This window comes from Barbus barbus, assembly GCF_936440315.1.
Source record: "Barbus barbus genome assembly, chromosome: 8".
Taxonomy (NCBI): Eukaryota; Metazoa; Chordata; class Actinopteri; order Cypriniformes; family Cyprinidae; genus Barbus; species Barbus barbus.
In genome coordinates, this window is record NC_136736.1 from 4,604,354 (window position 1) to 4,621,663 (window position 17,310).

At 36.4% G+C, this 17,310-nt stretch overlaps 1 protein-coding gene across 2 annotated transcripts in view; it reads right to left on the reverse strand.

The window, feature by feature from the left end:
• The window catches only part of LOC306874354 (TBC domain-containing protein kinase-like protein), a 48,938-nt gene that overhangs the window by 12,216 nt on the left and 19,412 nt on the right, over positions 1 to 17,310 (reverse strand). For both annotated transcript variants that reach the window (XM_079424324.1, XM_079424323.1), the window contains exon 23: positions 2,634 to 2,809. In XM_079424324.1, coding sequence (XP_079280450.1) covers positions 2,634 to 2,809 — 176 coding nt within the window. The remainder of the gene's footprint in view (positions 1 to 2,633; positions 2,810 to 17,310) is intronic.

Consider the following 17,310-nt stretch of genomic DNA (forward strand, 5'->3'; position numbering starts at 1 on the left):
TTCTACCCAGTTATGTACCTTCTACACTTTGTGGTTAATTGCTTATGCAAGAATGCATTGGCCAAGATGATTAAATGTAAATGTATATGTGAGTGCGTAGGCATGTAAGACCATGAGCGTTTCTCAGCCTTTCACAGATAGGGATGTAGCTAGATATCGCTGAAGCAGTGCATTTCCAGACATCACGCTGTGTTCAGTCAGAGAATAGAAAGAGATTAGGTCAACAGATGAGTGTTTGTGAAGCTCAGCACCTCAGCAGCCATCGCTGATGAATCTCAAACAGAGAGCCAGACGCAAAGAGGTAAAAGGTTAGATAGATGCTCTCAGTGTGATTTGAAATACATCTCACATCCTCATGATACATAACCAGTCATATCAGTGCTAAAAGATACATTTTCTAAAAAAAGACTCACAAGCTTCTCCAGAAGTGTTAGTTATTTATATCAGTTATTTAATGATTACAAGACACCCTGTTAAAAAAAAAAAAAAAAAAAAAAACTAAATGAATATGGCAATGCTTCTGAGGTAAGCAAAAAGTTTTAATTATCTGGCTGGGTTATTATATTTATTAAGAGTTGGCAATCTGATCATTATTAACTGATCATTATTATCTTGGTTGTGCAGAAGCACAAATTTAATTTTAAGTATGTGAAGGCACACACTATTAATATTTCTTCATTATGTATGAAATAAGCAAAATGTGAAACAAAGTAGAAATTTTGGAAGCTAAAATATAAAAAAAAAAAATTGAATGATATTAATGGCATTAAAAATTAAAACTGTATATTATTAATATATTATATTAAGGTTAATTATTAATATTAATAGATACTATTATTTATACTATCATTACATATGTTGTGAAAAAATAGTTTTTGGTATTATAAACATGAGTAAACTTGAGTATATTAAATATTATTATTGTTAATAAAATTTTATTAATATATTGTATATTAAGGTTAATTATTAATTGCTATTATTAATACTGTTATTATTTTATATACCATATATACCGTGTGTGTGTGTATATATATATATATATATATATATATATATATATATATATATATATATATATATATATATATATATATATATATACACACATTTTATAGAGAGAGAGACTTCTCAATGACAGTACTTGCATAGTAGCCACATGTGTTTAAAAGTGTTTAAAAAAATATGAAAAGTCTTCGTATTACCTTTGGTCTTTAGTATATGTCAACCAGGAGATTTTTATAATACGACAGGAAGAGTAACGAGCACAATCAGAAGGTTAGGTCATCGGAAAGGTTGGATGAGAGCAGAGGATGGAATATTTATGGGTAAAGGCTGAATTCTCACATGCATTAGGACATACTTTGACAAATTAATAGCGGCATTCGAACCAATTGAGGTCAACTGATGCCTGTAGCCTACATGTGAGAGTTTTCAGCAGAAAGAAACTCCAGACAGCCAGAACAAATGTAGCTGAAATTCCTGCAGTAACACGTTGAAGATGATAAAGAAAAAAACTGAAATCAGCTGAAATCTGAATTATGACCTCCAAATTTTCTATCTGTTCAACAACAGACAACACCTGAAGGATGTGATGTATTGGTGCATTTATGCCTTTCTATGACCTATTCAACTGGAGTCCAAAATATCTCTCTCTCTGTCCTCATTTACTCGCCCTCATGTCGTTTGAAACCTGTATAACTTGATTTCTTCTGCAGAGCAAAAACAAGACATTTTGAAGATGGTTTCAGCTGTTTTTGTCTATGAAATGAAAGCCAGTGGGGTCCAAAACAACACTGACCAAAACAGCACAAAGACTTCCAATGTATGGACATATTTTTTTTAAATATCCTCTTTTGTGTTCTATTAAATTTTTTTTTTTTTAAGATTTGGAACAACAGGAGGGTAAGAAAATGATAACTGAACTTTTATTTTTGGGTGAATCTACTAAAGGTTCATTTTTGTCAGGTATCCAAACTTATTCAGACAACAATAAAAATTGAGATCATAATATCTTGATCCACTAGTTTGCAAATATTCCACAGTTTCATGTTATTTAGACTCATTGTGAACAGGCCAACACATTTGAAATAAAACCTCACATATTTGACCTATTCCAGTTTCCCTCAGCACTGGAGTGTTTACTAGCGAGCTAAAGCATCTCATTAGGAAATGAACAGTGGGCGGCCGAAATCATCAGTGGCTAAATTCACCACTCTTCTGACCGCAAACCTTCATGGATCATTTGATTAGCAGTGGGTAATTGACTCCATCCTTCATACTCTCTGACTTCAGCTCTCGGTACACGGCAATCTTTAAAGGTCCAGAAGTGCAAAAGAAACTCAGCAAGATGTCGAAGGCGATTACTGTAATAAAGGTCACTCTGTTGTTTAGAGTTTATACCTTTATATCTTCAATAGCAACTACTCTCATGACAGTAATATCAGAGAGAAGAAGCGTTTCTCCTTAACTCTTACATGGAAAGTTATTTGTTGGTTCTTCTCCACTCTAAAGTTCGGTCACATTAAATAAACTTCTGAAAATGCATTCTACTGCTACAAGCCATCCCTCTTTCTGAGATGACTGATTATGGAGCCGAGGTACTCAAAGGTCAAAGGTCAATTCGGGACACTTACCAGGTCCGTTTTGATCAGGTCTTGATATTCTGAAGAGTAATAGGAAGGTGTTTTCCCGAAGCTGTTGCTGTCACTGGCAGGTTTGTTTGGCTGGGCATGCTGGCGATAAGTAGCACTTTTAGGAGTCCAGCAGAAGAGGTTGATGGATTCCCGGACGCAGCGTTCAATGTCGATCTCTGAATGCAAAACAGCAAAGAGAGAAATGTCACTACATAAACTACCAGTCAAAAGTTTGGGATTGGTTAAAAAAAAAAAAAAAAAAAAAAAAAGTTTTTTGACCCTTGATATTGTTTTTTGAATATTTCATTTGTTTAAAAATGCAGTAAAAACTGTAATATTGTAAAATATTATTACAGTTTTAAATAACTGTTTCCTATGGAAGCCCGTCTCCACTGAATAAAAAAAAAAAAAAAAACATATTGCGACCTTTTATCTCACAATTTGGACTTGTTCTTCTCAGAATTGTGTGATATAAACTCACAATTGCGAGTTATAAAGTCAGAATTACGATTTATAAAGTAACAATTGCGAGATAAAAACTCGCAATTCAGACTTTTATAACTCGCAATTGCTTGTGAGTTTATATCTCGCAGTTCTGACTTTATTTCTCAGAATTGCAAGTTTATATCTCACAATTATGACTTTTTATCTCGCAGTTCTGAGAAAAAAAAGTCACGATATGTTTGTATTATTTGTATCACGATATGAGATTTCGGGTATGAGATAAAAACTCGCAATTATTATTATTTTTTTTTTTATTCAGTGGCGGAAACGCGCTTCCATAGTTTCCTCTTTGAATACATTTTAAAATGTAATCTATTCCTGCGATGAAATGCTGAATTTTTCATTACTCCAGTCTTCAGTGTCACGTGATCCTTCAGAAATCATTCTAATATACTGATCTACTGCTCAAGAAACATTTACTGTTATCAGTGTTAAAAACATTTGTGCTGCTTGATATTTTTGTGGCAACAAAATGCATCTGTAATGTATCTGTAGTGATGTAAAGTACAAATTGTGCTTTAAGACAGTGACAGCTATTTCATTATGACAAGCAAGTCTTAAGCTTTTGAATCTAGCACTTGCAGTTACGGGAAATTTAAATATCTTAAGAGTGCTAAGAACAGCAACTTTGTGCTCATTTGGCAAAGCCGCAGGGGAATCACAGACTGTCTAACTTCCGTCTAATTAACCTTGGATGACCTTGGAAAGCCCTCCAGCTGATCCAAAGAATCTGACTCCCTGCCAATGCTTCATTCAGTCACAAACAAACTCAGCGAAGACATCAACACTTCATTCACACTCTCCCAGCCGTAGATGAAGAGAAGAAGAGGAGATTCAGCTGCTTCCTTTAAATGCAAAGCCAGCTCTCTTGAGCCATGCGCCTTAAACCGGAGATTAAAGTAACAGGGATTCACATGGATATAAACAAATCAGGAATTCTTTCCTCGCTATCTCCTGTTAGCGAAAAAAAAGTATCCTTAATGAAGTGGTTTAGCATGCTTGGCCTACTATTTAAATCAAGCCGAGTGTGACAGCTTCATTTTATTTAAGAGGATCTGAATACTGGATTATAAACACTGGACTTTCACTGAGAGGCTGGGATTACTGTCCTCTGAAGTAATAAAGGCAAGATAGAGAAAGAGAAGCTCTGCATTTACAAAAAAACTAGTTTGTTACCTACTGAGAAAGCATTTAAGGCCATTATAGAAAATGTGAATACTCCAAAAGGCATCACATACAGTATACAGTCCCATAATGCACTACATTGTGACAAGCAGAGTGAAAATACAATCCAAAAAAGTTTTTTATTTTTTTTATTTTATTAAAATTAAATGTGTGTGTTTTTATCTGTGTTTTTATTTAACAAATAAAAAAACAGTAATACTGTGAAATATTTAATTAATTATTAATATTTAATATTTAAAATAGTCTTTCTAATAGGGATGCACGATATTGGAATATGCCGATATTTTTCAACTCATTTTGGCCGATATCGATGCCGATACCGATATATTTCCTTTCGTTTGGAAACAACACCAAGTCTCTCCTGTGCAGAAATTATAAGCAAAATATTATTAATTTTGGTTAGTTTTTAACAAGAACTTATTTATTAGAATTAAATAAAAAATAATAAAGGTTTTTTAACAGTACATTGAAGCTTTGAAAATAAATATAAATCAACTATATCAATCGCTGCCTTTTTTTCCCCCCAGAAAGATGCAGTGTTAACCCTAATATTTTATTTTAAGATTTAACATTTGTAGATGGTCTAAAACAAAAGAGTTGTAAAAATTCTGAAAATCTTTTAGAGCTCATGATTTGTTTAAAAAATAAAACGTTACACATTAATGAATAAATCAGTATATATAAAATTATTTAATTTACAAGTGTCATGTTTGTGATTTTTTTTTTTTTTTCATGTAAGCTATAGCTTCTGACCATTAAATCAAAACATACTTATTTTATTACATCAATTACTGCTTTATTTAATCAGAAACACAGTCTAAATGTTATTTGTGTAGGCTATTTTACTTTTAATTTAATTAGAAGTAGGCCAACTGCGCCCCTACTATTAAAACTACTTACCGAACGGGCATTAGGACCTGGGGGAGGCTGTCACTGCTGCCCCTACTTGTGCTATAACGGTTTACTCTATCCCACACCGAACGAGTCATTCTGTACATGCCTTCACACATTAAATGCAGCGATCCAAAACAGTCAATCTATTCATCATTCAGACAAAACTTTGCTTCAAGAATGAGCCACATTGCTGACGTGATCTAATCGCTAGCACACCCTGAGCACATGCGAGTTAACCCCTTCCCCTTATCGGCAAGACATATCGGCATAATTTTGCATGTCAGGCCGATGCCGATATTTACATTTAAAGTCATTATCGGCCGATTTCGATATCAGTCCGATAATATCGTGCATCCCTACTTTCTAATAGTCTTCATGATCTTTCATAACTAATTCTAAAATGCTGATTCTGTTTAAAAAAAATAATTTCTTATTATTATAATAAAGTTGAAAATGACTGTGCTGCTTAATATTTTTCTGGAAACCATGATATATTTTTTTCAGTATTCTTTGAAGATAAAGTTGAAAATTAAAAACTTTTTTTAATTATTCAAAATTATTTGAAATAGTGTTTTTTTACATTATATATGGTACATGAATGCTACATATACCATTGAATCTCAGTGTTAATGTTAAGTCTGACTTAAAATTTGCATACAAAAAAAATACTCAATGCAGAAAATGAATGATTTTTACATCTAGAACTTTCATGCACATGTAAGTTGACTACACTTTGTGTGAGAATTGCTATTTGTATGGCACACAGAGATTCTGTCTATGTGATGTGTTTCAAATCAGTCACCTACGAGGCTCTTTTCCAGTTAAGATGGCAAGGAAGGCTTTGGAACAGAGAGAGGAGGAGTCGAAAGAATGCAAACAGCATGAGAGATGAGGCACCATTCACTCAGTGCATTAGAGACTGTGACAGACGATCCACCTCTCTTCCAACCATCACCTCCCCGTCCCGCCTTCCACTGACCCAAATCTACAGGCACAGATGAAGAACGACAGATGGATCTGGAGGTTCGAGACGCACGCACATCATAATTACGGAGCCTCGTCACCTCTGCCATAACTCTAATATAACATCCTCCCAATCGAACCGAGCAGCGCATGCACCAGGGGTCCTTGACATCCCACATGTGTGTCCCACATTCAATCCATACCGATCTCGAATCCCCACCCTACACAGTGGCACGGAAGGAATGAGTCAAGACACTCAGTCACATTGCATGAATGTTGCATGAAACGCCACCACCTTCCGGCACAGTATTCCCAGTGCAGCAAAGACAAATATCATGTAATCGAAAGACAGATTTGGCAATGCATTCCACATCCCATCTTTATAAAAACAGCTTTCGTCACAGTATTAGCTGCAGACGTTATTCAGACTTTCAGATGGCATGAAATATACATGCATGAAGGAGTCATCTGGATTCAGTGGGATAAAAACTAAATGACAGAATACTAAATTCTCCTGAAGTCATCCGATACGGTTGAAGGAGTGAAATCAGCCCTATATGGGTATGGAATATAGATTATTATTATGCTTGTAATCATAATAACTGTAGTAGCTATGATATTTTGCAAACAATGGTTATCACAGTACATTTTTGGAAGTGTACCTCGTGAATAACTTAATATTGTGGTTAAAGACTTTTGTAGGAATTTTAGCCCATTCCTCAGTACAGAACCACTTCAACTCTGTGATGTTGGTGGCTTTCTTCAGCTCCTTCCATAACATTTCAAATGGATTCAGGTCTGGACTTTGACTTGGATATTCTGAAACAACTTGTGTGCCCGGGGTCCTTGTCTTGCTGCATGACCCACTTTCTCTATAGAGACTCAGTTCTCGGACAGAGGTCCTGACATTTTCCTTTAGAATTTGCTGGTATAATTCAGAATTCATTGTTCTATCAATAATAGCATGCCGTCCTGGCCCAGATGCAGCAAAACAGGCCCAAACCATCATATTACCACCACCAAGTTTCACAGATGGGATAAGTTTCTTATGCTGGAATTCAGTATTTTCCTTTCTCAAAACATAGAGCTTCTCATTTAAAACAAAGTTCTATTTTGGTCTCATCCGTCCATTAAACATTTCTCCAAAAGCCCTCTGGCTTGTCCATATGATCTTTAACAAAATGCAGACTGCAGACCATGATTGTTCAGTGTTCTCCTGACGCTGAACTCATGAACCTTTATTATCAGCCAATGTGAGAAAGGCTAGTTGCTTAGAAGTTGCCTTGGAATCTTTTGCAACCTCGCAGACTATTAAATACCTTGCTTTTGGAGTGATCTTTGTTGGTGGACCACTCCTGAAGTTAACAGTGGTCTTGAATTCCCTCCATTTGTACACAATCTGTCTGACTGTGGATTTGTGGAGTCCAAACTCTTTAGAGATAACTTTGTAACCTTTTCCAGCCTGATGAGCAACATCAACCCTTTTTCTGAGGTCCTTTGTTCGTGACATGATTCACTTCCACAAACATGATAAAACCTTGATAGATCTCAGTTCTTTTAATAAAACAGGGCAGGCACTGACACCTGATAGTCACTCCACTTACTGAAAACACCTCTGCACAGATGAACTCTAATTTCACCTTTAAATTAACTGCTAATTCTAGAGATTCACATACTTTTGCCACTCACAGATATGCAATATTGGATAATTTTTCCTGAATAAATACATGACAAAGAAAATATTTGATGGGTTCTCGTTTCAACACTTGTGTGAAAAAACTTATGATGTTTTGGGTCATATTTATGCATTTAAAAAAAATAAATCTTGTAGGAAATGTTATTGTATGATTCACTGAAGGCGACTTGTTGCCGAAAAGTTTGATTGTATATTGCTTTGTTGCAAAATAAAAATTAGAACAGCGAGTGTGGATCTTTTATCTGAAGGTCATATTTATGCAGAAATATTAAATTTTTTTAATATTTTTGAGATAATTTTTTTGTCACATTTTATCACATCCTACCTTTCAGACACACTCCTTTATAGATAACAACACCAGTAAGGACCTTTAAAACGTGTAGTAATTTTAGAACTATTAATTTAATTTTAGTTTCTGGAAATCGAGTCGATTTCATATTCGTATGATCAAACGTCCAACTTATACCTTATTAACGATACCTCATTAACCACTTGTCCAGCAAGCATTAAAATCAGTATGTTTTAACAATTCAGATTATTCCCGTGGCCACAGTAATACCGAATTGATTAGGTAAATTTTAGCATATGTGAATTTTAGCATAGGTAACGCGATCTTTGGCAAATAGTTTAAGACTTGAAAATCACATAGCACCAGACACAAGATTTCTTAATGAATCAAAGTTTATTTGCTACTCTACGACACTACTAAGCTAAAATAACACAAAACAGAATACGTACACACACAAACACACATACACGCTGTAGGCAATGAATAGTTTTGATTTGGCAGGAAATCGGCCAGCCAGTCAAATGCAGATGCTGGGAGTGGAAGTCTTAACTCCTGCGAAGGAATGTGCTGTCTTGAAATTATTTGGTGTTTGTGTCCTGCTCTACAAGGCATTACCAAAAGGTATACCGGTCGAGCGCTTCCACTGAACATCACCTGGAGCTTCATGACTTCTCTTGACAGAACGGATTAATTTTAGCATGTCCATTCAGAGTCTACAAAATAATGACGAAGTGCAAAGAGAGTGAACCTGGGCCATTTAACACCTATCGGCTCGTGAATACATTTCATCACTGCCATTGTTTTCCAGCCCAGTTTCCAAAAGAAAAATGTCCTTGATAAAGGTGATAGCAGTTAGCTAAAACCTCTTTATGAGGGCATGAAAAAAGACTGAGGAGGCAAAAAATCACCTCCACGACTTTTCTCCAATGAAATATAACTTGCTTTTGTGCAACTGAAAAGGATGTCTGCAGTTGTGGCCAAAACAAAACACTCAGTGACATATACAAACCCAGTCTCTATGGTAATTAGTAACCTGCGTGAGGAAAAAAAAAAAAAAAATGGTAACATGTTAACAACAAGTTGAGACTTTTGTGTACAGGAGGCAGGAATTACAAGGCACTGATTCACCAACTCTATATTTAGTTCTAACAGTGTGCAAAGTAAACACAGTCATGTAGCAACAAGTACCGACGTCCCGGGGCTATTGTGTTTTCCAGTCGGGATACCAAAATGTATCACTGCCCTGCCCGACGGGCTACCTTAAATACAGGGTTCCCACACAATGTTCCCTCTAAGCTGAGCGCGCGGCCGCGCAGAAGAAATAATGTGCCTCGCGCACACAAAAATGAGTTGGGAAGCCATTTGATTGAATGCCGCAGTAAAAGGGAAAGAATAGCAATGCTCGGGCAAACCGCTATAGAGCGGATGTCACGACAGAGTTAGAGCTTTATTGATCCAAACCTTTGAACTGCGGTGTATTGTACAGTAAAAATGTTTTCTCAGGTAACCTAAAATGTACATCATTTAGTTACAGCAAGGGTCAAATCAAATATAAATAGCACATTAAAGTCAAAAGTTACACACTTTTTTGTGTGCGTGCTGTACAGGCCTGGTATGTGTATGTGTGTTATATTGTGTAAACAAAAACGTTTATTTTGGATGGGATTAATCGCGATTAATCATTTGACAGCACTACTTCTCATACATTACGACAAAAAAAAAGTATATTTATTTTTGTTTAATTTAATTTCCTGAAGCTCAAACAGTACAGCATGGTGCCAAGATCATGGGTTGGACTCCTTGAATAATTCACACAAATTAATAAAATGCACAGCTTCAATGTAGCATACATTTCTTTGCATAAATATAAAAAGGTAAATACCCTCAGAAGGCTGTTGGATCTATTCAAAGAATCAGATGACAAAACTGGTCTGATTGATTCGTTCGAAGTCGATTGCAACTTTCTTTGCCGATTCCGATTTCGGATTTTTTGGAAGTGTGACATGCCGATACCGATTTTTGCCGATTCCGATTTTCTTTCTAAGAACTATAATTGACAGCATATACAAACAAATATCGATGCAAATTTCAATTTACATAATAAAATAAATTATTAAACATTACAATTCCCCCAATCTGGACTAAGTTACAGATTTTCTCTCAAACAACTCTCAAAATAAGTTGCTGTATGTAACAAAACAGATGTCATTTCCCACTATGTTTATAAATGGTAATTTTTTCCCCCTAACCTTATTAAACGTGTCATCTTTCACATCAAATTCTTACTTAGCATAATAAAAAAACTGATCAAACTGATGAGTTGTTCAAATGAAATTAGTATTTTTTTTTTTTTTTAAACATACAAAATAAATGTTGAAAAAATGCAATGATACTTTTAAATATGACTAAACCACCAGTAGGTGGCGGCAAGTGTCTGTTTTAATGAGCGAGTCATTTATTCATTCATTCAACCGATTCATTCAAATGGCTGATTCATTCAGAAACGAGGCAAGTGACTGGGCCACTGAATCATTGACTCACTCGATTCGTTCAAAAACATGGATTCATTCATTAACGAAACACCGCTGTGTGTTGCTCGGAGACACTCAACAGTTCTGCTGTGGCTTTGATCGGAACTATTTTCGTCAGCGAAATATTGATATTCGGGGAAACATCATGGCCGTATAATGTTGCTTATCTAAATCATATGTTGAAAATATATTTTTTTCTTCTACCGCAGTATGCATCTATACATTTCTGTGAGTTATTTTGTGGGTGCTGTCTCTCTCACACGCTCACTCAGGCTGTGCAAGCTTCATCTGGCACGACATAAATACATTATTAGTCGCCGTTTACACTGAATGCCATTAAAATTAGAATCATTCTCACGCGAAACGACGCGTTTACACACAACTGTGTGTGTGTTCGTTGCTGTGACGTCATTGCCTGCACTGCTGGCAATAAAAGGATCGGCTCGGAATCGGCAAGACGTGAGACATGCGAAAAATCGTCCAATTCCGATCACTGGCCAGTCAATCGGTGCATCTCTAGTTCGAAGTAGACCGTTTCAGTACTTGGGTTCTCTTCACTCAATGAATCAATGATTCAACAATGAAGATTATCAAGGTACATCTTAAATGTCAGTCTGCTCAACACAAAAAGCTCTTGCACAGCTCCTTAAAGGAAAGCTCCACTTTTTTTGGAAATAGGCTCATTTTCCAAGTCCCCAAGAGTTAAACAGTTGAGTTTTACCGTTTTCGAATTCATTCAGCCGATCTCCGGGTCTGGCGGTAGCACTTTTGGCTTAGCTTAGCATAGATAATTGAATCGGATTAGACCATTTGCATCTCGCTCAAAAATGACCAAAGAGTTTCGATATTTTTCCTATTTAAACTTGACTCTTCTGTGGTTACATCGTGTACTAAGACTGACGGAAAATTAAAAGTTACGATTTTCTAGGCCGATATGGCTAGGAACTAGGGATGGCTCAATACCATAATTTTGGCTTCGGTACAATACCAGAATGTAATACCTTTGTCATAGGTGACAAATAACCAGCCTCAAAAGATAAGTGAATTGAAAACAATTATATTAAAATAATAATAATGCAAATAATGCAACAAATGTTGCTTTATTGTAAAGTGTTATTCTAATAGTAAAAGTAATAGTCAAAATCACATTATTTCTCTCGCTCTCAGATTTTTTTTTTTTTTCAGATTTCAGACTCCAAAGCCAAAGAAAAATCATTAAATAAATATCACTCTCTCGGCTGCTTCATATTAGCAGTCGGCAGCGCTGCAGAAACATTCCCTTCATATTATTGGTACGAAAATGAATATAGCAAAACTCTTGCTTAATTCAAATCCAATTAATATTTGATTGTATTGAAATGCAAGTGCATATGTTACGTGACCAAAACTTCACTGGTTCTAGCGTGTCACACATGCACATTTGAGCTTTCGTTGTTACTGTATCACATATGTATACGTGCGTTGATCCGTTGTAAATAAAAGTTCAAATTAAATCAGAATTTATGAATGATGGACTCACCTGTCGATCTCTTAATTTTCTGAAAAATCAGGATGAGCAAGCGACAAGTGCTTAAAAAGGTTTGATGTGTTGTCTCTGTGGAAACACATGATTTATAGCAACGCTTGCATACAGGTGCAGTAAGGTCAGTTCCTTCACATTTGTCATCTGTTTTGTATGCAAAGTAAAGCCATATTTCACTTCTACTGTTCTCTTTATTTATTAATTCCAGGTGCGTTGATAGAGTTTCATCTGTTTGATCCATCGCGTTGTTCTGTTGTCACATATCCTGGTTGCACAGCAATTTGGAAAAAACTTTGCAACAGCAGCATATGAAATACCGAATTGAGCAAAATTATGATATCGTACCATTTGAAATATAACATATACCGGTATTTTTTAAGTGCCGGTATACTGCGCATCCCTACTAGGAACTATACTCTCATTCCGGCGTAATAATCAAGGAACTTCACTGCCGTACCATGGGTGCAGCAGGCGCAATAATACTACGCAGCCTGAAAGTAGTCCCCAAAAAAAGTGGAGTTTTCCTTTAAGATTTGGAATGTAGTGCATGAATACTTCTATGATATTTTCATCATAACATTTTCGAATTCGAATCCGTTCCTTTAGAAACATTCATTTTCTGCTAAGCTGCTTTGCAACGATGTTTATCGTATAAAGTGCTATATAAAAAAACATGAACTGGATTGAAGTGAATTGAGACCACCTAGAACTCCAAAGCAACCACATAGCAATGCAATGGCAAACATTCACAACTGTGGCATTGTGGTAATGGAGAATTGTATGTTCAAGCACTACTCACATGCTCTTTAGTAAAAATGAACTGAACAGCTACACGCAGTGATTAATATATGTTTGTGCAATGTTGGCTGGATCTCCAGAAAAATTAAACATCTCAATGGAGGAACAAGTGCTTCCGATAACTATTTGTGTGCAGGTTTTGTAGTTCAACTTGGAAGGACCACATTTATGGACCAAAAAAAATCAAGTTTTGCTTTAAATCTATATTAACAGGTTTGAGAGAGTTAAAACATTTTGCATATAAAAACTTCCCTAATGCAGTGAAATGCGTGTGCGTTTAAGTCTGAAAGACTGCAGCAAACCGAGAAGCTGGTAAGCAGCAAAGAAACATATTTTACCTATAAAAGGAGTTTTCTCCCTCAACTCCTCAGACTTTTCTTGTGGCTTGGCAGCGAAAGAGAACAGAAAAATTAAATCCCTAAATCTCAGCAGTATCGACCTGCACCCCGTTTGGATACACCAGTCTCCTTCCTTGGCTTTTAAATGTTTAATGCCACCTGCTCCTCTGTGACGAGGAAATAGCCATTTAAAACGAGCAATTTGGAGACAAATAAAGCGAAACAATCTCAAGATGTGAGATAACGGCCCACATCGTGGATGCATGTGAGGTAAATCGAGGCATTTGAGGCATGCATTAGAGGCAGGAGAACAACTCAACAGCATGTGGTGGAAGAAACGACAGCCGTGACCTTCTCAAACATAAGTGTCTGCATGTTCATCCACGTTCACCAGGAACTACCGCCCCACGTGGTGTTAATTACACTGCTGTCAATTACAGACAGAAAAGAGAAGAGATGCCAATCCCTCGAGACCTCTGTTCAACTTACGAAAAAAAGCCCCATCCTCGGCTTCAAAAGCAAAACTTTCAAAGGCGTTTAATTCTCGGAAGCCTGTGAGTTCGTGGGTTTTCGCAGCATAATGTTACTAGTCAGTAAGCTGACAAAAGTTCTGCTTTGAAACAAATTCCCTGTTTTGTGAATACTGATGGTTCGCATATGCCCAAAAAACCCCAGGCAACATTTACAGACTTCCCCGAGAGAAATAATGTGACATGTTTGTAAATAATTCTCACAAAGTCTTCCTCTGAAGCACAAAATCCCACCTAGACAACTAGCTGAGCCTTGCAAAAGTTCTGTGGCGGTACCATGGCACAGTCATAATAGATTAGTACTTTAACATGCCATGGCATTTTGTGATTTTTATAGTTATGATATTAATACTTCAAAAAACATCAAAGAATACCATGGTACTACCATGTTACATCCCAAAAAACAAAGGTTATGCCAGGATATGTCACAAAACATTGCTATTACCATGATAGCATGCCTAAAAGTTTTGGTAAAACCAAGGAAGTCGTGGCCTAATGGTTAGAGAGTCAGACTTGTAATCCAAAGGTTGTGGGTTCGAGTCTCAGGCCGGCAGGAATTGTAGGTGGGGGGAGTGAATGTCCAGCGCTCTCTCCACCCTCAATACCACGACTGAGGTGCCCTTGAGCAAGGCACCGAACCCCCAACTGCTCCCCGGGCGCCGCAGCATAAATGGCTGCCCGCTGCTCCGTGTGTATGTTCACGGTGTGTGTGTGTGTGTGTTCACTGCTGTGTGTGTGTGTGCACGTTGGATGGGTTAAATGCAGAGCACGAATTCCGAGTATGGGTCACCATACTTGGCCGTATGTCACTTCACTCGCTCATTTTCATACATTCATACATTGTATTACTGTACAAACATTTTAAAATCTTTTTAAATTAGATTTTTAAAAGATTTTCCCTTCTTATATTTTTGTATGTCCTTATTTGACTACAGAAAGAACAGAGAAACGAAATCATCTGCATGTTTTAAAAAATTGAGACATCATTAGCCTGAGGAGGTAATAAAATGTCATCACAACAAAAATAAAACAAATATTACAAAATACAAGATCAAACAGTATGTACAGCACTTTTTCAAAGAAGAAAATATCCAACAGCACTGATTTACGATGGATGATGGATGTCAGAGCTGGTTTAGTCCATTTATAATGGATTATTATAAAAAAAAAAAATACATACCCAGGCAGCTTACTCCTAATAATGCAGTCAGCTACATGCTGCTGAGTGTTAGACTACAGAAACTCCTACAGGCCAGTAGATTTACATGATATAAACAGGTTTTGACACAGTTGGATGACTCAAAAACAGCGCTACTAGTTAATCTGGCTTGAGGAACCGATCAAACCTCATAGTGCATCCCTCGCGTTCTCTGCTTCTGTCAAGTTTTCAGCAATATCTGATAGAAAACCGTCCTGTAAAACCTCTGAAGCTATTTCCAGACTTGTCAGTGACAGATGCTTATTAGCCACTTGTAGTCAGATCCTCTTTTTGTCAAAATGTGATTTGCGCTTTGCTTCCAGCTGGATATTTGTGTCCTGACAGGACGGAGTAATGGCGTGTCTCACGGGCTTCTGTTGAACATCGCTGCCATGTCTAAAACAGATTTCTCTATGATTTCTGGTGCAATGGTTTTGCTGATGTTAAAGTTGATTTCTTTAGAATTTCATACTCGTCATCGCAAAATCATACTCGTCTTTGTGACAATCCTAGTCTCTGGAAACGGCAAAAAAAAATAAAAAAAAATAAAAAGAATTTGAATGGGACTGTCTGTTACAAGTCACTTTTGCTGCACGTTTCAGCTTTAATGGTGCAATAAGTAGTGTTTATGTTTCATATTCATCTTCCCAAACCACTAATATAACAGCATTAGCCTCTTTGCAAACAAACAGATCCTCAGGTGTTTCAGTTCATTAACTTGGATGAATGCAAAAATAAGCTGGTCATGTGATCTCGACATGTTGGCCACAGTGGGTAGAATAAAATATGTATTTTAGAAAATCCCTATGTAAAATAATATCATATACTTTTATAGTATTTATTAATATTAATATTTTCAGTTTTCATTTTAATTTTCGTTAAAGTCTTATGTACTTTTGTTGCATTTTTATTATATTTTGTAATATTTCTGTTTAGCTTCTATTTAGATTTATTTTTCAGTTTTAGCAATTTTAGTATTTCAATTTAATTCAGTTACTAATTTATGCTTTTTAATTCGTTATTTAATATTTTTTTTATTTTATTTAAGCTTTATTCAAATTCCTGAAATCAATTTAATATTTTAATAATTTTAGTTACTACGATAAGTCTTTGTCTCATAAAAAGTCAAATCTAGTATTCATATTTTTATGTGTAAATCATGCAAAGTAGAAAAAAATACATATTGCACCTGTAAGGGAATAGTTGAACCAAAAACTAAAACAAAAAGGATCTCTGAGACTACTTTATATCAACACAAGCACAAATTAATTTTGCGAGCTACAAATTTATTTCTTTTTTATTCTTTTTTTTTTTTTTTGGTGTCCTAGCCCTTTACATTTATACGGTTGTGTGTCTTTATTTTCTAAATTGGTCATTTTAATTTAATTTTATGTCCAGCCCCTTTATATATGTTTTTGAATCTTTATTTTAAAGAGATTCAAAAATGTATTCAAATCTATACAGACTAAAATGGACTAGACATCATCTCAGATGGTGGGAAAAACTGAAAGTATGACCAGAATGCATATCTACTGCCAATTAAATAAGAAAAAGACATTTAAATGCCGCTCTCCTGCCTTTTTACCTTTTTTCACACACACAGTATACACACAAAAAAAGCCTAACCTTTGTTTACACCATTGTGTTTTAGCCTGAAAGACATAGCGACAAGTTTCAGAAATGGTCCTGCTTTCAACTGCCACGATAACGTGATATTTTCCACATTATTTTGGGAAGTAATCCCTGCATTGTGGCTGAGTGTACACACCATCAGCGTTCCTGCAGCGCTGAATGCTCCCAGCTAATTCCCTCACATTAGACTCAATCATCGTCCATCACTTCAGCCACGCCGCGCAGCTCCGTGTTGACAGCAACCTCGGGGAACAGTGGCAAGCAGATGCCAGAGGAAACACACGGAGCTGTCCCGACCAGAACGCCCCTCATCAGGCCACGCCGGTGCCAGCTGCCTCTCCCAGCATACCACACGGAAAGAACGACATAAGCTGCATAACTTATCCTGAGCTCATCGCAAACAAGTCCCAACTGAGCCCCGGCGTCAGGAAGCTTATAGGGAATAAAGCACATTGTTTGACAGAGGGAAGGCAAGGTGTGCCTAACCAGACAAGTGTGCATCACTCTGCAGTTTCCAAGGCTGGGTCCACAGCGACTGCAGCACTATCCTCAGTGTTTCTATAGTATACAGAGGATTTACCCACAGTGCACCTGCTT